At 47.5% G+C, this 25,557-nt stretch overlaps 1 protein-coding gene across 1 annotated transcript; it reads left to right on the top strand.

Moving 5' to 3' along the window:
• Positions 1–3,395: 3,395 nt before the first annotated feature.
• shisa4 (shisa family member 4) lies at positions 3,396–24,854 on the top strand. The gene is made up of 5 exons (XM_084316623.1): positions 3,396–3,546; positions 4,788–4,965; positions 20,813–20,949; positions 21,290–21,484; positions 24,529–24,854. The coding sequence occupies exons 1-5, from the start codon at positions 3,468–3,470 to the stop codon at positions 24,567–24,569; spliced, it is 630 nt and encodes a 209-aa protein (XP_084172749.1). The 5' UTR covers positions 3,396–3,467; the 3' UTR covers positions 24,570–24,854.
• Positions 24,855–25,557: the final 703 nt, after the last annotated feature.

The following is a 25,557-nucleotide window of genomic DNA, read 5'->3' as shown; positions in this document are numbered from 1 at the left end:
CACCAGACCAACCCTGGGCGAAGTCCCGAAACCCTATCCAACAACAACTGGTAGGCAAATTTCTACAAATAATTACTTTCTATGTAAAACTACTCATCTGTATCACAACAATGGTTATTATCTTCAGCTCAGTTATGTCCTGGACCGAAAGAGGCCTTCGGAAGAAATAATTGTGAAGGAAGGACAAACTTGAGTTTTGGAGCCTTGGGTTGAACAGCTATATGGATTCAACTGTGAGTAGTCACATGGTCTAACAGATTAACATTTATTACCGAAGGGAGAGTTTCAGTCATGTTCACTATAATGTCTTAATTGTGATTTCTTGCAGATTGGAAATGCATGCCTGAAGCTCATTGGTGAACTGGCTCTGAAACGTGTATGACGTCTTTTTTAATTACATTTACATTTACATTTAGTCATTTAGCTGACGCTTTTATCCAAAGCGACTTACAAGTTCTGTACGACAAGCCATCAGGAAGGGCACAACTCTATCAGCTGAGTAACAATGTTCATCAAAGTGTTGAGTGCTACAGTGTAGGTTAGTTTATTAGGACAAGTGCATGACAGTATGGTTAGTTAGGGTTAGGTTTTTTTTTTTTTTTTTTTTTTTTTTTAATTCAGATAATGGTTGAAGAAGTGTGTCTTTAGTCGACGGCGAAAGATTGGACGTGTTTCGGCTGTCCTAACTGGGGTGGGTAGTTCATTCCACCATTGTGGGGCAAGGACTGAGAATAGGCGACTTCTCTTTGATGACCCTCCCGGAGCTTGGATAGGAGTAGGTCTGAGGCGGCCAGAAGATGTAGAGCGTAGGGGTCTTGAGGGTGTGTAGTTAGAGACCATTGACCGGAGGTAGGCGGGAGCAGTTCCCTTTGCCGCACGGTATGCTAGGTCGAGGGCCTTGAAGCGGATTCGTGCAGCAATGGGGAGCCAGTGCAGGTCCCTAAGAAGTGGGGTGACATGGGCCGACTTCGGTAGGTTTGAGATCAGGCGGGCCGCTGCGTTCTGAATGAGTTGAAGAGGCTTAGTGGCAGTGGCCGGGAGGCCAGCGAGCAGTGCGTTGCAGTAGTCGAGGCGGGAGATGACTGTTGATTGGACGAGGAGTTGGGTGGCTTCTTTTGTCAGGAAGGGGCGGATCCTTCTGACGTTGCTCAGGAGGAATCGGCAGGTTCTGGTTGTCGCTGCGATGTGAGCAGAGAAGTTCAACTGGTCGTCGAGGACAACACCAAGGTTCTTGGCGGTCGGGGACGCGGTCACAGCTGCATTCTCGACTGTGATGGAAAGGTCGGTCAGGGGGGAGGATTTGGCCGGCAGGTGGAGCAATTCTGTTTTGCTTACACATTTAAAAGTAACTTTTGGTACTGAAGGCAGACTATTAATAATCATGTTTGTTTTTTCCTCATCAGGACATGGACATTTATATAGAAGACATGTATGTTGTTCCTACCTGGAAGGACCGAAGTATCAACCCGTTAGCTTCATTTCCGGTAAGTGTAATTAATTGATGAAATAAATATAATTATTCAGTTAGTAAATTGAATAAGCATAATGGCACATCCCTACTCTAATGGCAAACTCATGTTTCATAAATATTAGGCTGACATGAAGATGAAACATGCAATAGTCTTTCCAGTCTGGACCGAAAACCACTTTGTGCTATGTGTAAGTGAAATTAGTAATGCGTGTCTTATAAACTTAAACTTAAGCCGTTCTGGGAGAATAGCAGAATCCACATTCCCACAGAAACCTGACTGACATGCTGTGCTTATTTTTACATACCCATTATAGGTCTTGAAGCCACGCATACAGGATATTCTATTATTGGACTCGAAATACATAGAGCATACCTCTGGCTTTGGCGATGAAGACTACAGAACTGTTTTTAGGTACACAGATGAGAGCTACTTTTGGTTGTGTTCATATGGCATTTAGATGTGATGGTTCACCGATGAGCGATGCTGCCCTTGGGAGGAGGGAGTGCAGAGACTCAAACGCATCAGCGACCCAACTAACTGCGTGTCTGTCTGCATGAATAAAGACTTCTCAAAGTCCAGTTATTATACTGATATCGAATAATTAATTCTGCTCCCTCCCTCCAACCTTGGTTGCTATGCCCACACAAAACCGCAAAACTTCACCCTGGACTCCGGTTTTCAAAGACCGGGGTTGCAGTGTAGCAAATCCCCGGTTGTGTGTGGCCGAACAGTGCAACTGCGCACATACAATCATGGTTATATTAAATCCAGCGCTCGTGTGGACTGGGCCTAACTTGCCTGCCATTACGTTGCGTTCTGAAAAGCGAAACTGACCCTGAAAACGAAACGAAAATGGCCCTGTGTGTAACTGCAGCCGTCTCTGTGCTAACAGTCACGTTTTTAGTATGAGAAAACAAGACAAAACTTCTTTCTCTGGTCTGCATCCCCTTTACAATTGTGTGTATTGAGCCGTACTGTATTGTACCCATTCTGCAATCTTGTTGAAATAAAGTTTTCATTCACACTCAAAATCTGTTTCATTTTTAATTTTGCATACTAATGTTCTGTGTCTTGAGTCGTACTTGTATTGAAAAACTGATTTTATATGTCTGAGGAGAAGACCGGTACTCATCATCTTCGTCTCCACAAAAAGAAAAATGACATGTGAAGTATGTTGTGTGCCAGGTTCAAACAGTGCTGTATATGTACAGTTTATTCCTACTCCTATCCAAGCTCCAGGAGGGTCATCAAAGAGAAGTCGGGTCATCAAAGAGAAGTCGCCTATTCTTAGTCCTTGCCCCACAATGGTGGAATGAACTACCCACCCCAGTTAGGACAGCCGAATCCCGTCGAATCTTTCGCCGTCGACTAAAGACTCACTACTTCAACCATTATCTAAATAAAAAAAATCTAACCCTAACTAACCTTACTGTCATGCACTTGTCCTAATAAACTAACCTACACTGTAGCACTCAACACTTTATGAACATTGTTACTGAGACGAAAGTTAAGTTTACTCTATTATTACTAGATCTGGTATGTCTAGATGTAACATAAACATTACTGTCTATTTACAAGTTTACTCTATTATTACATGTCATAAATGTCTAGATGTAACATTACTGTCTATGTACCTATGTAAACGAGACGAAAGTGAAGTTGAAAATGGTGCGCAGTAGTGCAAATACTTGTCCATACCACTAATACTTGTCCAGACCGCCTCCAACCCGTCCAGCCTGGCTCTGCGGCTCTGCAGATACCCCCTATTGCCTCTCTCGTCCTCCTCATCCCATCGTCGGGTAAACGGCGTCACAGGCGCGATGTGTCATTCGACCGAGATCTTGCTGATCACGAAACACATCCTATTAATATCATGTAATTGCAACGCTAGAGAGATGATTCAAGTGAGCCCTTAGACTTTTGTAATAGCCGATATTTTTATATAGGATATATACGCCTACGCGTTATTAGTGTGTTTGCGCGTCTTGGGTGAGGATGTTTCTTATAACGGGAAACATGTCACTTGTCGCAATGGCTGTGGCGGTGCTTGCCATCGTTCTCTCCGCTTCTCATGGTAAGATAACGTCTCGATATCCAGGCCGCACCACCAGTCGATCTTAGGAAACATTTGTCCAACATTGCCAATATTTCTGCGGTAGCTGTATCTAATATGCTGTTAGTTACAATGTTGCAGCATTTGGACGTTAGACTGCCTTGTCGCTGTTTACGTACAAACACTGTTTACTGCTGCTTATTATGTTTACGTTAGGCCTGTAGTAGACAGTAGACTGTAGTTGCAAACAGGTGCAATGTGTTTTATTTTACATTCGAAAGCATCACCTTACATAAGCCATGTTTTTCATTTGACCCAATTTGGCTGTGCGGGTCAAATAAAGTAATCTGTGTAGTTGCGTGGACCTGAACGAATTTGACGTTACATCAACAGTCAAATAATCCCAAGCGTTTAGCACCTCTAGGCAGGTGGCTGGATGACCTACATCAGCATGTTCTAGTTGATAATGATAACCCTTTATTAATTGATCGTTTCTTCCATTCAGCTTGGAACAGTGTGGCTGAAACAGTGATTTGGTGATCCTTCAAGTCCCTGAAGTGTAAACTGTAAATACCCCCATAGAAGTGTCCAAATCCCTGAAAACACCTGACTCTGAGCACCCTGCCGCAGGCCATATCACATTTCAACCTTCAATAATGCATTATGGTTACATTTAGTTGTAGAGCAAGACAGTTAGCCTATAGTCATCATAACAAGGTAACGCACAATGCATGTTCAAATTAGCAAAATTATTCCAGAAAGAAGAACTATGTGGAATCCTCAATAGAACACTTTTTTGTAACAAATCAGATATTCTGGTTGTCCCACTCACAGCATAGATGAGTTGTGCCCAAATATCTGCCCTCCCTTACATCATGCTGGAGTTGTAAAACATCACCTATAGAGTTTATAGGGTAAATAAAAAGTAGGCTATTGCTGCTCGAGTGCTCGTAGACTGATGCCTGGACTATATGTATTCAGGTACAGCAGTGTATTCCATTGCATCAGGTAACATTGCATTTGTATACTCAATGAAACACCAGGCTCATATTCAGCTGATAATAAATAATAAAAAAGCATTTGATCTCTCTCGCTCTCTCTCACTCACTCACACACACACACACACACACACACACACACACACACACACACTCTCTCTCTCTCTCTCTCTCTCTCTCTCTATCTCTCTCTCTTCCTCTCTTGTCTACCTAATCTCTCTTCTTTATATAATGGTTCCACCGTGTTTTCTACTTGTCTTGCAGTAAGCGCCAATGAGGACTGCCTGTGGTATGTGGACAAGAATGGTACCTGGCATAATGGCTTCGACTGCCCCCTCATCACCTTCTGCTGTGGGAACTGCCAGCGACGCTACTGCTGCCTGGACGCCTTCAAGATGATCACAGAGAGAGAGCAGAAAGGCTGCTTTCTCTTCCGGTTCAGGTGGGGCAAAACACGGATACCATTATGTTAGTTTTTACACTGAACCTCAGAAAAGTTATATACAAAAAAACATATATATCTTTTTATAATAATAATAATAATAATAATAATAATAATAATAATAATAATAATAATAATAATAATAATAAAATAATAATAATAATAATAATAATAATAATAATAATAATAATAATAATAATAATAATAATAATAATAATAATAATAATAATAATAATAATAAAGAAAAGAGAAATAAACAAAAGAAAAAAACGTCAATGGGATATTGACGGCTGACGTGGCACCTGGCCTCGCCTGCTGGTTCAAATCTCTCTGCCTTTCTATAGACTGTATGATGGATACAAGGCAGCCAATGAGCCATGAGAATGATACCTCAAGCTCTCAGGGAAATGGAGTTATATTTCGTTATAGCTTACGCTTTGCTCTATTGGAACTGCCCCTTTAATCATATCCTAAATGAAAGCTTTCACCTCGTGTACCTGCCCACATCTGCCTGACCACTCCCACATCCGCTCCTATAAAGCGGGGTCATGGCCATACAACAGCTCCTTCCCTACTTTCACCGCCAGAGCCCGTGTCATAGCACTGCTTTAAGTTTAGTGATAAAGTAGTTAGTTTAGTTATAGGAGCTGTGTTGGCATTTTCTTTTGTTTCTCCCTCTCTCACTAATTTACGGGAGAAGGAAAGGATAATGTCGTTGCCACCGGAGAGTCTAGAAGATGATGATCATTCTGACCTCCACCGACGCTTCGCATTGGGGCGCGCGTCGCTGAGCAGTTCCCCCGCCGGCGTTGTCTCCGGGTATGCAGCTGGATACTGTGTCTAATCTGCCCGTCGCTTATCAATGACTTGTTTGCAGTCAACATTGTCGAAACGGATTGTTTTTTAATCGGTTCATTTCCGTTTTATAGCATTTTGAAAAGCCCTTGTTTTCTTGAAAGTTTCAGGAAAATATAAAGATTCCGTGATAAACGGCATTTACTGGAATATTCTGGAATACACAAAAACGTTGTCATTTTTCGGCCTATTTATCAATAGTTTTCAAATAAACGCTAGATTATCGATAGTATATGTGTACTTATGCATGCTAGAGAAGCGAGCTGAAAAACACAGAGAGAGACAATAGGGGGCGGTATTTTCTCAATGGAGCTTAGAGAGAGGTTGCTGCACTAGCGTGAGGTGCGATTGATGAAATACGAATTAAAATCGTGAAAAAAACAACAAACAAACGCTATATAGCGTTGCTGGCATTCAACGGTCTGCATTAACTAGCGACATAAAGCGTCACTGGCACTCAAAGTGTTAAGGGTAATGATAAAAATAACAGGTGGCAAGTTTTCACACATAAGCCAGAGCCGTGGATAAAGCCTGTTTCTTACACAAACGAGGTTATCGGCTGTGGCTGGCGTGCATGATGTAAAGCTTTTACTCTACAGGTAAGTATGTGCTTCATCTGGCGCGCCATGCACCTGGTGTCACGGCTCTGCTTTCTTTTGGCGTCGTATCAGGGGTGAGGTGGTGAGGGTGTGGATAAAATAAACCTCTCCCCTCCCGGATATAGTTATATCCTTACGAAACTGATTGGCCGAGAGGTTGTGCTTTTCTACCTATCAGTCTCCCTGTCGAGGGCGTTCTCTCTCTCGTCACAGGGGGGGGGGGGGGGGACACAGGTTTCCCCCGGCCATTTGAAAACGTCACAGGCACTTTTTCTTGCTGGCCAAGAGACATGTCCGTGAGTTACAGGGCCTGTGCTACAGACCGCTGTCATTGTAAAGGATAGGTGATGCAATGCAGTAGAGACAATTTATCTTCTACTCTGCTCCCTACCAGTAGTGTATATTGGGTCAGAGCCTCCTCCTCAGGGTGTCAGAGTCTCCTCCTCAGGGTGTCAGAGTCTCCTCCTCAGGGAGTTCAGAACCTCCCTCTCAGTGTGAGAGCCTCCTCCTCAGAGAGTCTTGGTCCAATTGTTACATGAACCCGTTTCAATTGTTTTTACTCACGTTGTGGTCTCTCTGGGAGAATCGCTGTCTTCTCCTCTTACATGAAGAGCAGAATTGACACGTTTTTATTCCCAGGCTCGAGAGGCCATTGAAGCACAAGCACGTTTTCTTATTGGCCAAGAGACATGTCCGTGAGTTACAGGGCCTGTGCTACAGGCCGCTGTCATTGTAAAGGATAGGTGGTGCAATGTGGTAGAGACAATTGTCTTCTACTCTGCTCCCTACCAGTTGTGTATTGGGTCAGAGCCTCCTCCTCAGGGAGTTTCAGAACCTCCCTCTCAGTGAGGGAGCCTCCTCAGAGTTTTCAGAGCCTCCTCCTCAGAGAGTCTTGGTCCAATGTGTTACATGAACCTTTTTCAATTGTTTACTCACGTTGAGGTCTCTCTGGGAAAACCGCTGTCTTCCCCTCTTACATAAGGAGCAGAATTGACGCAGTTGTTATTCCCAGGCTCGTCATGTGAGGACCCATGTCTGTGTCTGTGTCTTTTGTAGACCGGCTCCCTGCTGCTCGTCCCAGACAGCAAGGGGAAACATTGTGAGGCTCTTTCTGGTCGGAAATTCGCTGTCACTGTTCTCGGGTTCTTTGCGAGCATATACGCTGTTTATGAAATCAGCATATGGTCTTATGAGACCAATTGGTTGCCCAACATCATAAAACGGCGTTTTTTATGCGGGCGGCTGGGAAGGAGATTTTTTGTCTCTACCAAGCGCCAGTGCACTAGGTTAGACTCGATGGCTCACGTACATCTCCGGGGGGAGATGACGGAGTAGATCAAACATCAGATCTGTAGTTCTGGTACCCCGAAGGACTTTGTGCTTTTCCGGAGGGAAAATGCCAGGTCAGGCCGGACATCACAGGGATTGATGTCATGAATGTGTGTGTCATATGGATGCCACCACGAGTTGCCCTTAACAGTGATGTGCTTTGGTCCATACTGTGTTGTACCTTTGCACTATGTTAGGGGGCTTGGTCCTTCTCCATTTGTTTCACCCCTCCTTCCCTGCTAAGCCGGGGATGGGAGGGGGCTGTCGGGGAGGTTGCCCTGTCAACTCCTCTATGCATCCCTGTGTAGGTCCCGGTCCGCCAGGCCCAGGTCGGGCCTTGCCCTCGATAACCTGTCGGCCTGGGTTAACCCTTTTGAAACCTGAAACGCTTGAACTGCTTGTATAGCCTGTGTATACGCGAAGTTATGTTTCTGGGGTTTCTTAGTGGGTTAAGGGAGCAACCGCCTCCTGTTAAAATAAACATAGGGGGGTGGTTGGCTCCCCGGTGTGTTGGTAGCAGAGTCGACTCTCGGGTTGAGGCCGGGCCTGACCCCGTCTGCCCGAGAGTATGCCCCCGCATCTTTCATGGCGTCTGCCAATTGTGTCAGCCTCTTGCTCTGAACCTCCACCCCGCAGGATTAATAAATTGGCGGGATCGGGTTTCGTGTAGATTGTGACATGGTGCACAGCATACCGAACACCCTTTCCGCCGGGGTACTGTTCTTACAGTAGACCCCTTAGGCGCCTGTCTAGTCCGCAGTGCTCCGGGCACAGGTCGAGTTCTGCTCTTGGGACCTGTTTGACTGGATTGAGGGGTCAACCTCCTTGGAGGGTTGTCTCCCCGGCACGCCGGCCGGCCCCACAGTATTGTGGGGGGGTAGCCTCCTTGAGAGCGCTTCAGAGCGGCGTGCCAAGGGGGGAAGGGCCTTCACCTGATTTAGGCCCTGTCCGATACGCTGGCGATGTGGGGGGTTGGTGTCACCAGTGACCGTCTGGTGGGGTCTCGATGCTGCAGCTGCAGTTGGCCTCACCAGCATAGCTGTCAACATTTCGATTTGAAAAAACGTGCAGGTTTTAGCCACGCCCATTATCCTGGCCCCGCCCCCTCAGCCCGCCCCCTCACACCCGGCCCCGCCCCCTCCCAATGGAGCTGCCTCGTCGCTGCTGGTCAAAACCGGTATTATTTTGTTTTCCTACTGTGTAGAGTGTAAATGCTATAAAAATACAGTAAATTACCTTTTATCAAAATATTAACCATTAAATAAAGGTTGTAATCTGTAAATGCATTTGATTTTACTGTAATTTGACAGTATTTGGAAACCATAGATGCCAGACATTTAGTTTTCTTGCAGCTTTTTTTCTTACAATCTACAGTCAGTGAATCCTAAATCTCCACTAGGCAACCACTTAAAGTTATCAGTCCAACAAGGACTGGGTGAACTAGTTGCTACATTAAATTAATCAGATACCTGGTTGAAAGTGAAATGTTGTGAACATCCCTGCATTAAGTGTAAGACAAATTCAGTATAAATTCAGTTTATGTAGTAGTAGCATTAACATGTTCATATTTATTGAAATCTTACAATTCATACATAAATGTTATGATGAATTGAAAATGGGGGAAGAAGTCCTTCTCTGGTCTGCATCCCCTTAACAATTGTGTATTGCACAATACTGTATTGTACCCATCTGTTAAAGTTAGCAATCAATCAATGTATTACCAGTGTCTTTATACCTTCATCACTGTAGGCTACATATTAATACGACAACTCAAGAAGAATCAAGAGGTTTATTTGTCACATACAGTGAAATGCAGGTGGTCACGCCCGCATTGATTGTGCAAAATGCTAAAAAATATAGACACAGGATATGCATGATAAAAAAAGACATGCCATGTTCCTGAAAAAGCTATAAAAAATACCTATGGTCATTAATTTAGCAGTGGGAAATGGGAATATCATTTTTGGAACAGTGTGTGTGTGTCTATTATGTCTGTGTAGTATGTATGTATGTCTGTATTGAGCCGTACTGTATTGTACCCATTCTGCAATCTGTTAAATAAAGTTTTCATTCATTCTACAGAGAAAAATGAGATAGAAAAAAAGCCAATGCGATTTTGTGTTTTTCCTCAATATCTCTGCAATGCCTGCGAGTTACCAGTAACTGTATTTGTCATACCATGACAATTCACGACAACTTTTAAAACGGATCAATTTATTTATATGTATAAATCGCATTCAGGAAATTGGGCGTCAGTGAAGGCATGCTATCCGTGGAGGAATGGCAGGAGCAGGAGCAAACGGCTGTTAGTGTTCACCAACCAACACATTTACACATTCCTGCATTTGTATTGTTTTATCCACAGAAGATTTGCAAACCTTTTGTTCCAGAGACAAAAGCCACAGAGTGGGCAATCAAGAGACACTGGCTAAGTTGATTTGACACCCTCGGTCCGCGGCCGCCTCGGTGCATATTTCTACTCTCTCCCCTGAGCTCTGAGCTCCGGTCGCGTCGCTGTCTTCTTCTGGTCGCAACGGTCTGACTTCCTGTGATAACGGTCTAATCTACACTGCTGCCACCTGTCGTCACGGAGGAGAATTGCACCCATTTTGTAAAAAAAAAATAATAATAATAATTACAAAATACGTACCAATCCGTGAGCCGTGAAGAGGCCGTGCAGAGGGTCGAAAAAACAGGAGAATCCCGGTAAAACCGTGAGAGTTGACAGCTATGCTCACCAGGCCCCCTTTTCAGGGGGTCCTAGTCCTCGGGTTGTGGCCTAGGGCTGGGACCTCCTCCGCGCTCCGCTGCTACGGCCTTGCCACGGGGTTGGGGTTTTGACTCCGACCCCGCGATGTTGGGGGCTGTGACGGGGGTTCTGCTCACGTCCGTTCCCTGGTGGCGTGTGGGATGCGCGTCTGAGTAGTCGCTGGCCCTTCTAAACAAAGGTAAGTCCCACGGTCTGCTCACCCTGTGCGTTTGAGGCACTAAACCCTCTTCGCACAGTCGGGGTCTGATCTCCCTCCCGTCCCTCTCTAGGGGGGCCCGGATCCTTCCCGGTTCTGATGGTTGTAGGGGACCTCAGCGGGTGCATCTGTCGGGCTTACGCTCTGCTCAGCTCTTGTGTTCCAATAGAGCAAAGCGTAAGCTATAACGAAATATAACGAAGGTTATCTTATAATCCTAGTTATATGAGTAATAGCGAGCGCTTTGCTCTGACTCACTGAGGACCCCACGGTCTTCCGTTTCGGCGGTGAAAGACTGGGGAAGGAGCTGTTGTATGGCCATGACCCTGCTTTATAGGAGCGGATGTGGGAGTGGTCAGGCAGATGTGGGCAGGTACACGAGGTGAAAGCTTTCATTTAGGATATGATTAAAGGGACAGTTCCAATAGAGCAGAGCGCTCGCTATTACTCATATAACTAGGGTTATAAGATAACCTTCGTTCTATTGAGCTATATAACTTTTAATACGACAGCGTTTCTTAATTTCACCCCTAGATTAATAGACGAGTATCTTCATCTGAAGATGTAATTATTCACATCAATGTGAAATAACTGTTAGTTGTTGCCTATTGATAGATTGAATAGTTTTAAACCAGGGGGCTTGGTCACTTCTATGCTCTACTTCTCCCCAGATAATGATGTATAGTGTTCTGAAGGGCCAGATTAACATTGAGAATCTAAGTTTTATTGTTTTATATAACTTGTATATTATTTATATATATAAGCTATATCCCTTTAAGCCTCCGTTTGAATCATAGCATTATTCGCTTTCCTCATTGGATAATGCCCTTGAAGTCGGCGGCGCCTCTGAGACAAGTTCAAAGACGAGTCTGGACAAGTTGGGACATGCCTGGGGCCAGCGCATTGATCCCAGACAAGAGCTTCGGCTGCGCACTAGAAAGCCCTCTAAGTATATATATGGTGGAGGGCGCGAACAGTAGCAGTTCGGTGGTTGGTTCGTTCGTCAGTACAACGGTGAAGTTCAACCTAATGCAGTAACGTGAAGTTCGTCCGGAGTAATGCAACAGCAGTAGTTGAACCTAGCGTATAGCAGAGTCAAGTTCGACCTAACTTAATGTGAAGTAAAGAGTCGTCATTTAGTGTGAATCGTATTACAGCAGTTCGTTCGGTGTGTAGCATTAACAAGCAGTTCGTTCGTTTAGTAACTAGCGTGAACCTTAGCAAGTGTGTGTGGACTTATAGTAATTAGTGCCAGCACACGAGGTGGGCCTAGTAGCAGAACTATTGGACATGTGCGCATTGGAGCCTACCGCGGCGATATTGTAGAACCATTATTGGTTGGATTATAGTGATTGTGGAAACGTAGTACCGTGGAGAAGAGCATCGTTAATACCCACTGTCGTTTGGATTTAACTACCCTGAAGATTCTACATCGGGCTAGCTTCGTGGACGAAGCTGGCTGGCTATCATCATTGCTATCGGGCATTGGATTACAGCTATTACCTTGCTGCCGAGCACTTGGATTATAAAGACCGGATCCGTATGAGAACCCCTTTTCTTCAAGTGAACAGCCTGAGTATCCGTACATTCTTCATTCCTCTGGAGCTTACAACTCTGGGAGGATATCACCAGTCTCCAGCTGTACCCTCGTTTTGCCCCCCTATATTGCCATCCCACGCCAGGCGGCGTCTGGTCTAGTATACCTAGCCTAGGAATTATTCATTCCCACTGACTTTGCTACTCTCTGACCTTCTAATATCATTCGCCATAAAAGAGCGACCCAGTAATTGACAGTTGTATCTTCTGCATAATAATAAATACTGTAAATGATATCTCCTTGTCACCGTGCCGTCTATTCTGAGTGTCTGCCATAATTAACTGTACTGTCTGGCAAGTAATAATAATATGTAGTAGTGGTTTAATCTATCACAATCTTTAATACAGTCAGGGTTTTGTAACCCCTCAGTTACATATAGTATCTTCAGTACTTCTTTAGCTTAATTGGTAGAGGAGGATATGGGGTTTGATTCCAATTCAGACCACCTGTTATGGTTTGACACCGACCCCAAACGCAACGACACAAGAGAGTAGGATTCAGAGTTGCCAAATACGAGGGCTTGTTTATTTGGTACTAAGAATAAGAGAAACAGGGAAGGCAGGTCAAACAAGACAGGTACAATGATCAAGGGGCAAAGTTCTGCTGCTCTGCAGCTTCTCCCGTGAGGGTAGTCTTGGGAAGCAGGTGTTGACTTCTGAACCGCTCTGCAGAATTCTCTCGGTGGATTCTCAGATGTTGTTGCGAGACCGAGAGAGGGAGAGAGGGAACGAGTCAGTGACAGAGCAGTCTTAAAACGAGCAGGAGAACAGGGTGTACAATTCTTCGTGTTAACAACACAGTGAGCACAGTTCCAAACACAGCCCAAGTGAATCTCTTCGTGTTAACAACACAGAGAGCACAATTCCAAAAACAGCCCAAGTGAAACTCTTCGTGTTAACAACACAGTGAGCAAAATCCTAACACAGTCCCAGTGAATATCTTCATGTAAACACACAGTGAGCAAAATCCAAACACAGTCCAATTGTGAAATAATATCTTCGGTGTGAGCAAACACACAGAGGGAGATGGAAGATCCCAAAAATATTATTCCATAAAGGAATAAGCAAAAATAGATAATGGCTGGGTGAGTGACTGTTTGACAAAAAGGTGGTAGTCTTCAGTGTAAAAGTTACACACGAAAAACTGAATAGGCCAAGACAGTCAAATAGATAACTCACCCAGACGAGATGCGTAAAAGGAACTGGAACAACAGTGGAGGCGAGCGCGCGCCACGGGAGCAGGTATCCAAGCGAAGGCTTCTAGGAATTCCTGGAGAACAGCACAGAGAAAAAGGCAGCAGCAGCAGCAACGGGGAAAAATAACCAGAGACAAATCAAGACGATCCAACAACTTAGGGTGGGGAAAACGGGGTATAAATAATGAGGGATCGATTGATTGAAAAGCAGTGACAGCTGGGGAATGTGATTGAAAAGCGTGGGGAAGTGAGAGAACCAATCAGCGACGTCTCTGATGACGTCAACGGGGAGAAAACGTGTGAACGAGGGAATAGAACCAATTGACAGAAAATGAATGAAAACAAAGCGAGGGTGGTTAAAGGAACAGAACGAGTGAGAGAGCAAGGACAGAAACCTCACAGTACCCCCCCCTCCACGGGAGCCACCCGGCGACCAGGCCGACCCGGCTCGTCAGGATGGGCTCGATGGAAGTCGGTGATCAAGCCGGGATCCACGATGAGCTGCCGGGAGACCCAGCTACGCTCCTCAGGGCCGTAACCCTCCCAGTCCACCAGGTATTGGAACCCCCGGCCCCGCCGACGAACGCCCATCAACCGGCGGACCTGCCACTGGGGGTGACCATCCACTAGCACAGGAGGCGGCGGATCAGGAGCTGGAGGCATAAGGGGACTGAGGGAGATGGGCTTAACCCGGGAGACATGGAACACGGGGTGGATGTGCATGGATGCACGAAGCTTCAGGCGCAGGGCCGCCGGACTGAGTACCTTCAGGACCTCGAAAGGCCCGACGAAGCGGGGGTTGAGCTTCTTGGCCGAGGACCGTAGCGGGAGGTCCTTCGCGGAGAGCCACACCCTCTGCCCAGGGCGGTAAGTCGGCGCGGGAACCCGGCGCCGGTCGGCACCACGACAGGCGCGCTCTGATGTCCGGAGCAGCGCGGTCCTGGTGATCTCCCAAACTCGACGGCAGCGGTCGAGGTGGACCTGCACGGAGGGAACTGCCACTTCCGTCTCCTGTGCGGGAAAAAGAGGGGGCTGGTAGCCCAGGGAGACCTCAAAAGGGGAGAGGCCGGTGGCGGAACTGACCATTGAGTTGATGGAGTATTCAACCCAGGGAAGGAAACGGCTCCAGGATGCCGGCCTCTCGGCTGCCACACACCGAAGAGCAGACTCCACGCTCTGGTTCATCCTCTCCGTCTGCCCGTTTGTCTGGGGATGATAGCCAGAGGAGAGACTGACCGTTGCCCCCAATCCTTTGCAGAAAGCCCGCCATACCTGGGAGGTGAACTGGGGCCCCCGGTCAGAGACGATGTCCTGGGGAAAGCCGTGAAGGCGGAACACGTGGTGCGTCAGGAGGTCCGCCGTCTCGGCTGCTGAGGGAAGCTTGGAGAGAGCCACGAGGTGGACCCCCTTGCTGAATCGATCCACCACGGTCAGAAGGCAGGTGTTCCCCTGGGAGGAGGGTAGACCAGTGACGAAGTCGAGCGCCACATGTGACCACGGACGGCTTGGAACGGGAAGTGGCTGCAAGAGCCCGGAGGGTGCCTGGTGAGAGGCCTTGCTGCGGGCACAGACCGCGCAGGCCAATACGAACTCCTTGACGTCGTTCCGCATGGTGGGCCACCAGAAACGACGAGCCAGGAAGGAGAACGTGCGATGGACGCCTGGGTGGCAGGCGAACCGGCTGGTATGGCCCCACAGCAGTACCTGGGACCGGACAGAGTCGGGGACGAAGAGACGGCTCCTAGGGACGTTGCTTGGAGCACGTTGGAAGCGTAGGGCACGCCTCACCACACCCTCGATGCCCAAGGTGATGGCTCCAACCACTCGGGCCTCCGGGACGATGGGAGATGGGTCCTCAGAGGGTGGAGCCCCCTTGGAGTGCATCCGGGACAGGGAGTCGGCCTTCGTGTTGCGGGAACCGGGGCGGAAGGTCAGCGAGAAGTCGAACCGACTGAGGAAACTGGCCCATCTCGCCTGCCGACCGTTGAGGCGCCTGGAAGCGCGGATGAACGTTAGGTTCTTGTGGTCCGTCCAGATGGTAAAAGGCTCCTCGGCACCCTCTAGCCAATGACGCCACTCCTCCAGCGCAGCCACGACCGCCAGTAGCTCCCGATTGCCGGTGTCGTAGTTCCTCTCGGCGCGGAGGAAGCGACGCGAGTAGAAGGCGCAAGGATGTACCTTCTGGTCGGAAGGAGAACGTTGGGACAGGACAGCGCCCAGGCCAGAATCCGAGGCGTCCACCTCCACGATGAACTGTCTCTTGGGGTCAGGGTGGAGCAGGATAGGGGCGGAAGTGAACCTCTTCTTGAGGGAGCGGAACGCAGCGCATGCTGCTGGGGACCAGTCGAACGGCAGAGCGGGGGAGGTCAGCTTGGTAAGAGGCTCCGCCACTTGACTGTAGTTCCGGATGAACCTTCGGTAGAAGTTGGCGAACCCGAGGAAACTCTGTAACTCCTTCCGAGTGGTGGGTTCCGGCCAATCCTCCACAGCCTGGATCTTGCGAGGATCCGCTCGGGTCAAGCCCTTCTCAACGATGAAGCCCAGGTAGTCGACGGAGTTGGAGTGGAAACGGCACTTCTCCGCCTTGACGAAGAGCCGATTGTGGAGGAGGCGCTCCAGCACCCGGCGGACATGCAGGATGTGTTCCTCGAGGGTCCTGGAAAAGATAAGAATGTCGTCCAGGTACACCACCACGAACACCTCCAGCATGTCACGGAGGACATCGTTCATGAGTGCCTGGAATACCGCCGGGGCGTTGGTGAGGCCGAACGGCATCACAAGGTACTCATAGTGGCCCCTGGGGGTCTTGAAGGCGGTCTTCCATTCATCGCCCTCACGGATACGGACAAGATGGTAGGCACTTCGGAGATCCAGCTTGGTGAAGAACGAGGCCTGGGTCAGTGGCTCGAAGGTGGAGCTCATGAGAGGTAGGGGGTATTTGTTCTTGATGGTGATCTCGTTGAGCTGACGATAGTCGATGCAGGGTCGCAGGTCCCCATCCTTCTTACCAACAAAGAAGAACCCGGCCGCCACCGGGGAGGAGGAAGGCCGAATGAGTCCTGCTTCCAATGACTCAGAGATGTAGAGATCCATCGCCTTCTTCTCCGGGACAGTCAGACTGTAGAGGCGGCTGCCGGGAAGGGGAGCCCCTTGGCGGAGGTCGATGGCGCAGTCATAGGGGCGGTGAGGTGGAAGGGCCTGAGCCCTGGTCTTACTGAATACCTCCATGAGGTCGTGGTACTCGGGAGGAATGGACGAGGGATCCGGGGGCAACTCACCAGCCGGTCTCCGGGGCGGGGGACAGGACGCCGCCTGCAGACAGCGGGCGTGACAGGAGGAGCTCCAGCCCCTGATGGTACCGGAGGACCAGGCGATGTGGGGCTCGTGCAGCGCGAGCCAGGGCCTACCCAGGACCACCGGGACAAGGGGGGATTGGGTAATGAGGAACTGGATTCTCTCGACGTGGTTCCCAGCGATGGTCAGCACGACTGGGCCGGTGCGTTGAGAGATGTCGGCCAGGCGGTGTTGGTCCAACGAAAAGATCTCCAAGGGCCTCACAAGGGCCTCAAGAGGTATGTTGGCTTGGGTGGCAAACTCGAAGTCGAGGAAGTTCTCGTCTGCCCCAGAGTCGATGAGGGCCTCCACCGTGGCACGTTGGTCCCCCCAGGCCAGGGTGACGCTCATCAGATGGTCAGGTGGTGCGCGGCGCTGGGAATGGGAAAAACGGCTCACCAGGATCTCCCGGGGTCTTGGTGAGCCCGATCTTTTGGCCGGGTAGGGCAGTCGGCGATACGGTGTCCCGCACCTCCGCAGTAGAGGCAGAGACCGGACCTGAGCCTTGCCTGACGCTCCGCCTGGCTCAGATGAGAGCGTCCCAGCTGCATGGGTTCCTCTTTGCGCACCGGACGGGGAAGCCTGTTACCATCAGTAGTGTTGGGGACGGGGCGTCCAGGAGTCCGGGGTGCTTCAGGAGGTGACAGTCGGGTCCTCTCGCGCCTTCTCTCCAGGAGGCGTCCGTCAATACGGATGACAAGGCTAAACAGCTCCTCGAGGGAGTCGGGCACCTCCCTGGTAGCGAGCTGGTCCCGGACTGCGTCACTGAGCCCCCTTATGAAGGTTAGGCGAAGAGCAGGTTCGTTCCATCCACTCTCCACCGCCGCCAGTCGAAACTCTATGACATAGTCCGTCACCCTGCTGCTCCCTTGTCGGAAGGTCCCCAACCGGGCTCCAGGGTCCAGACCTCGGGCTGGATGGTGGAACACTCTGCGGAGCTCCGCCACGAAGTCTGGGTAGGAGAACAAAAAATCTGCTTCCATTGCCCAGGAGGAAGTGACCCACTGGGCAGCATGGCCTGAAAGTAGGTTGGTTATATAAGCCACTCGGGACCCATGAGCAGAAAAACGGCTTGGTTGATGACGGAAAACCAACTCACATTGCATGATGAATGTGGCACACTCCTCGGGGTTACCGTCGAACAGCCGTGGGACGGAGAGATGGGGTTCCCGAGGTGCGAGATCTGCTGGGGCTGCGGGGAATGTTCCTGAAGGGTGTGAGAGATGAAAAGTATTAACGGCGTCGCCCAGCGAGTTAAGCTGAGCGAGAATCTCGGACTGTTGTCCCGCCATAGCGGCCATAGAACCCTGCATAGGCAGGACCTGGTCCCTGAGGTCTTGCACCGCAGCCGCAGCCCGCTCTAATTGGAGACCGTGATCCCTGGTCAACTCGACTTGAATAGCAAGTGCGGTTCTGACCCTCTCTGTGTCGGCTGGGGTCGTCATATTGGTTGGATCGTAATGTTATGGTTTGACACCGACCCCAAACGCAACGACACAAGAGAGTAGGATTCAGAGTTGCCAAATACGAGGGCTTGTTTATTTGGTACTAAGAATAAGAGAAACAGGGAAGGCAGGTCAAACAAGACAGGTACAATGATCAAGGGGCAAAGTTCTGCTGCTCTGCAGCTTCTCCCGTGAGGGTAGTCTTGGGAAGCAGGTGTTGACTTCTGAACCGCTCTGCAGAATTCTCTCGGTGGATTCTCAGATGTTGTTGCGAGACCGAGAGAGGGAGAGAGGGAACGAGTCAGTGACAGAGCAGTCTTAAAACGAGCAGGAGAACAGGGTGTACAATTCTTCGTGTTAACAACACAGTGAGCACAGTTCCAAACACAGCCCAAGTGAATCTCTTCGTGTTAACAACACAGAGAGCACAATTCCAAAAACAGCCCAAGTGAAACTCTTCGTGTTAACAACACAGTGAGCAAAATCCTAACACAGTCCCAGTGAATATCTTCATGTAAACACACAGTGAGCAAAATCCAAACACAGTCCAATTGTGAAATAATATCTTCGGTGTGAGCAAACACACAGAGGGAGATGGAAGATCCCAAAAATATTATTCCATAAAGGAATAAGCAAAAATAGATAATGGCTGGGTGAGTGACTGTTTGACAAAAAGGTGGTAGTCTTCAGTGTAAAAGTTACACACGAAAAACTGAATAGGCCAAGACAGTCAAATAGATAACTCACCCAGACGAGATGCGTAAAAGGAACTGGAACAACAGTGGAGGCGAGCGCGCGCCACGGGAGCAGGTATCCAAGCGAAGGCTTCTAGGAATTCCTGGAGAACAGCACAGAGAAAAAGGCAGCAGCAGCAGCAACGGGGAAAAATAACCAGAGACAAATCAAGACGATCCAACAACTTAGGGTGGGGAAAACGGGGTATAAATAATGAGGGATCGATTGATTGAAAAGCAGTGACAGCTGGGGAATGTGATTGAAAAGCGTGGGGAAGTGAGAGAACCAATCAGCGACGTCTCTGATGACGTCAACGGGGAGAAAACGTGTGAACGAGGGAATAGAACCAATTGACAGAAAATGAATGAAAACAAAGCGAGGGTGGTTAAAGGAACAGAACGAGTGAGAGAGCAAGGACAGAAACCTCACACCACCTATACTAAAAATGTGTGCGCTGACGGTGCTGTAAGGTCCACCAAATAGCATAGGTATGGTGTCATTAGATTGGTACCCAATGGGGACCAGGTGCGTTGCAGGCTAATACGTTTAGTTAGATTGCACGTTGGAGATGGTAAGAGGAATGAGCTATTATTGGTTGTAGGCTGTAGTGTTTCAGTAAAGACATTTTGGTGTAGTCGAGCATAAGCAGCTAGTTGGACTTTACTCACTTTTTTTCTGGGCATTTATTGTGAACTTGCCTGTGAGGTAAAGTTATGTCATTTTGGAAGAGTCAGAAACGAGAATAAATTCTCAGGTATATTTTCATTACTGAATAAACACACTGTCAGTTTGAAGCTAGAAAGCTACCTGAAAAGTTACTGTGTTGTTGTTGTGGCAGGGTTTGCAATTTCATTTAGAATCATTCTAGGCCTGTGTGGCATATTCAGTGGTTGTGGCCTGTGGCCTGTGGTTCACACAGTGCCTCAAAGGGATTTTGTTTTTGATTTATGACAACGTACGATAGAATCATTTATCATGTATAGTAAATATGTTTTGTAAATTAATTGCAGACTGCGCAAATGTAAACAAATCCCCCTCCCCAGGAAACAGCATAGTGCACCTTTAGATCAGAACAAATGTACCTTATTACCTTCCAGCTCAGCTGAGTGCCACTCTCCAGTCTCCACCACCATCTATTCCAGGAACAGGTAATTAGTTTCAGCTCCAGGTCAGAAGTCCAGGCGCTACTATATCGGCTCAATCTCATCTGTCGCATTTTACTAATTGACTCTACTTAGGTCCGCCATAGTGCAATATTCTCTCATTAGTTGGTTCTACTGCATCGACTATCTCTGCTTTTAGTAGAGGATTGTGCAGAGGTCAGGGGGATCAGGGATAATGCAGGAGTAAGCAACCTTGTACCTGAGAGGCTGCAACATGGCAGTATCGCTCCATGGCATCGGAAACCATCCATCACCTCACTGACATCAGTGATCAGGCCAGGCTTACCTGAGACCTATACACCCCAGATGGGAGATGGGACTGATGAGGGATGGGATGAAGTATGATGCTGTGTTTGCCTTCTGAGAATATGGGACAGAGAGAGAGAGAGAGATTAATTCGCTTGGGTCTGGTTTCAGGGTCACTTTGTGGTCTAATCTGAATTGTAAGTCTCCTTGATTCAATGCATCTGTTTCTGTTTGAATCTATCTAACTATGTACCCATCTCTCTCTCTCTCTCTCTCTCTCTCTCTCTCTCTCTCTCTCTCTCTCTCTCTCTCTCTCTCTCTCTCTCTCTCTCTCTCTCTCTCTCTCTCTCTCTCTCTCTCTCTCTCATTATCATTATCTTTCAGCCCCACAACCATAGCTGGGATTGCCTCCTCCATCCTGCTGTTTGTGGCCATCATTGCTACCATGGTCTGCTGCTTCATGTGTTCCTGCTGTTACCTTTACCAGAGGAGACAACAGAGGGGCAGCACACCTTACGATGGTAACAGAGCTTTTCTGTCTTCATCCCCGTCTTCTTCTCTCTCTGTCTCTGCCACTCTCTCTTTCTTTATTGCACTTCTGTGTCTCTTTCTCATCTCTCTTGCCCCCCCTTCCAGAAACACACACACACACACGTGCACACACACACACACACACACACACACACACACACACACACACACACACACACACACACACACACACACACACACACACACACACACACACACACACACACACACACACACACACACACAGTAATTGTGTTGGCAACAAAGGTCTCTTTTTTCTGACGTTAAAAGTGTTCCTCTCCAACAATGTTGTGTGTTGTTGCCCCTCAGCCCAGCACATCCCTATGGCCAGCTACCCAGTGGAGCCCATGTACGATGCTTATGGAAAACCACTGGGACCGTCTGACTATCCACACCCAGGCTATCCAATGGCAGCCCAGTATCCTGGCATGCCCCCGCATTACCCCATGATGCAGCCGGGGCCATATCATCCGTATCTAATGGCAGACCCAGGATATGGCCAGGGTAAGAGAGGGCATGGCTTGATATCAGTTGTTTGTTTGGTTATTAGAATCCAAATGATTTGTCATATACAATCTCTCTTAAGTTAGGGTGTAAAGTCGACACTCAAGGCTTAGTAACTACCAGTTGGGTTGGGTTAAATCAGCTACTGATTTACTTTACTTAAGTTTTCTTGTTAATCAGTGTGCCATATCAACATTAACTCATTCACGGCCAGCGGTGTAAGCCATCCTTGTACTCAATGGGCCACCGCTGTAAGAGATAGGGATAATATTCCAATTGTCTGATCGCAATTTCCAGTATTGATGTCCATCGGGTCCCTGACATGAAGTGGCACAAGATATGTGTGCTGAACGCGTTTCGAAGTGGTCGGATGAAGCGATTCACTTGGCTTGGTCTAAATTCTCCGCCCGGACCATATACAATGTAACACACAGTGTGAAATAAGGTTTCAAAGGGTGGGCGATACTGCCACCTAGCAGGATGCGGCCGGTATTGCACTCTAGGGATCCCAGAATGATTTCCTATGGTAACACAGAGGTCCGTGACATTGCATAGAATAAAAAAATCGAATAAAAGAAAAAAACTATGAAAACCCGACTATACTCGGGTCTGGCGCTCAACCGCTGGCGAGATAACCCGACTTTACTCTGGTCTGGCGCCCAATGAGTTAAGGTTAACAAGTTTAATTATGACACCACATCAAAATTGAAATCTCCAACGGATCTGTCATTTTATTCCATTCATATAGGCAGCTTTAAAGGGGAACTATCTTACTATTTCTTTCACTATTTGGGAAATTTTACACAATTCCTGTGAGTCTATGGAACACATCTGTAAGGTTTTTTTTCAAAAAGATTCATTGTTTTGTATTTCTAATCAAGTTATGTAGAGCAGCATTTTCTACCCTTCAAGATTCCAAGCTGTTTTTGGCTGGGCTCCGCCCATACTCGCAATGCGCTGTATGACAGTCTGCACTGCACTGGCAGACAGAGAAAGAGATAGAGAGGGAGACTAATTAATTTCGCCACAGGGGGGCCATAATCCCACGGGACAATGCATTGGTAACTTGTTTCAAATGACAATATATACCCCCGTGAATATTATTGCACAGATCGGAATACGCGTGGGAGTGTGCGTGTGCGCTAGGGCTGAGCCCAAACGTTCGGACCTTCGTTCGTTACGTTGGCATTCGAATTCTAAATCAACATTCACATTTTTTATTTTTTATTAAAAAAAATTAAGAAATATATTTTTTTATGTGTCTATTAATTTTATTTATGTGTCTATTCATTCGTTTAAACCAATGGGGGTTTTCTTCACAGTTGCAGATAAAGATTAGGCTACAGTACACTTATAGTATTAAAAAAAATTATGAGTTATATTCATTAACTCAATCAGCGCCAGGGGTCGGGGCGCCAGGACGCCATCGCTTTAATCAATGGGGAGACTGCGAAATTTGCGAGTGCTTAAAATATATCTTATATTATAGCTATGGGTCTAATAACACAGTCGATTGTCAGAGAGCGCACGCCTGTTTCCCCACACACACACGCAGTCAAGCGTGTGTGTAAATGCTTCGAGACGACTCGAGTTGCACCGTATGAGAGCCTCTCTCTCCCTCTCTCTATCTGTCTGTCTCTCCCTCTATCTCTCTCACTCGCTCGTTCTCTCTCTCGCTCTCTCTATCAGCACTTGCGTCACGTCAACCTGTTTGAGGAAGTGTCAGTGACAGGAAAACCGCTTTCGCATTATTTCCACTCGCTCCGTTGTTGAGCGAATTGTTGATTGTGGGCGGTGGCTACAACCAGGGGCTGAGATATGCAGATCAGTGCCTAATTCACGTCAGCGAACCAGTCAAATCAGAATGGCTTGGTTCAGTGGGGGAGGACCGTGTCTCATCTGAACTGGAGGAATGCGCCATATTTGCGACATATACAGTGTTGATACAACCCCACATTGCTAGAAAACAATGCTAAACACTGGAAAAGGCTATTTATAAGATAGTTCCCCTTTTAATAAACGTTTTCTCCCATAATCAGGACATTGTAATTATATATGAGCATTATACAAGAATGCTGTCATCCTTATGAAATACTTGCTTCCCATACATGGACATGGCACATTTGATGGATTCAGCCTGGTCTTCCTCATCCATGAAAGTTTTTTCACGTTTGGTCTCAAAATGGCGTTTAACACTAGAAAAAAACGACATATTGAAGACATAAAGTCCACACAGCACGGTCCTTCTGAAACACAAAACCACACTCTTCTGTCCACGAAGGCTGGAATACCCAAAAATGTACTTTAGCTTTCTTAGCTAGCAGACCTGCCATTGTCTATTAAGACAGCTCAGACAGCGTAATTTCCCTTCCACCCGCATTCTGTGAAGACCCCCCCCCCCCCTATTCTGCCTCTGATTGGTTCTGACCCTGATATCTTTTTGATATATCAATCAAACTACCATAAATAATAGGCCAATGGTTGTGAAAGAGGTGATTTGGCATGCGGATGAGAGGGCACTTCAACATTTCCAAAAAAGTTCCTCTCGCACACTTATTGCTTGTGTGCCATTGGTTAAGCTACAGTGTGCCAATGTTGCCGACCCCTGACAAGTGAGATAGAGTTCCATCGTTATGTTACCATGTGCATTAGCTTGCTGACTGGCATGAGCCACTTGGCATCGTGGTAAAGCTAGATCAGTGTTGAAATAACATTGATAATTTAATCTCTACTAGATTATGATGGCATGCAATTAATGAAAGAATGATGCTGTGTTGCAGAAAGAAATGCCATTTTATCATTAGTGATTATAATTAGTTGACATTGTATGATTTACACCTACCCTAGGGCATGTGTAACTATTTAGTTGTTACTTAGTTATGTTGTAACTTATCTCCATGGTGCAACTGCTTTTATTTTAGTAATGCATAAATCACAACTTAGTAGGAATCTACATTATAATAACTATGCTACGTTTGAACTGACACATCTTTTTTTGAAGTAATGACGATGTATTTATTCACTTCCCCCCCCCCTTGTTGCAGCCCCTCCACCTTACTCTCCACCACAGTACCCTGGCCATTGATGGGCGAGTCTACACACACGCACGCACGCACACACATTACACACACGCACACATTACACACACACACACACACACACACACACACACACACACACACACACACACACACACACACACACACGCACACGCACACGCACACACAAACACACACGCAGCTGGACATGACAGCAAGAGATGATGGACTGTATCATGAGGAGAAGGAATCACATGCATACGCAGTGGTCGTTTGCCTGTGAAAGATAACCAGAGGCACTTTACGTATTTTTTTTGTTTATTTATACTGTTGCCCTGCTTTTACGGAACATTTGCACGACTCAAATGGTTCCGGAAACCTGACACCTGGCTGATTCCCTAGCGGCTGTTTTTTTCCAGAGGGAATGTCACACCATCCCCAGAGTGAGGTAACCAGCCAGCGGCAACGTCTCACATCTCTCACTTCCTGCTCTGACAAACTCGTAATCCCAATGATGGGTTTTCTTTAACCTCAGGCCAAGGGCAATTGTGAGAGGGGAATGGAAGGGAATTGCCCATATTCACATGGCTATTTTGCTCTTATGTCGTGCTCAGGTTGGGATTCCTAATCGGTGTGGAAAGGAATGCCCAACCTGAGCACGACGCAAGACAAAAATTACGGGCCGTGTGAATACAGTCAATGACATTCCCACAGAAACTATGACATCACTCATCCTCCTTGCTTGGAGGGGGGTGAGAGTGAGGGGGGGGGTGTAATATCCACGTCCTTGTTATGGGAACAAATCAACCACTGCCTAAAAACACATTCCTGGTCACCTTGGTCTTTGATCTGCATTCTGCCTCTTTGAAATGTGATTACTAAAGTCTATGTGAAGTATTTTCATGTTATACATTTCCACACGATGGACTGGCAAAGGTGGAGATAAGGGACATGTGAGGGACGTCTCGGGGTACAGGATAAAGGTGGAGATAAGGGACATGTGAGGGACGTCTCAGGGTACAGGATAAAGGTGAT

This window comes from Notolepis coatsorum, assembly GCF_963971535.1.
Source record: "Notolepis coatsorum genome assembly, chromosome: 6".
NCBI lineage: Eukaryota > Metazoa > Chordata > Actinopteri > Aulopiformes > Paralepididae > Notolepis > Notolepis coatsorum.
The sequence above is the reverse complement of the archived record's forward strand: the minus strand, read 5'-3'. Positions and strand labels throughout refer to the sequence as shown.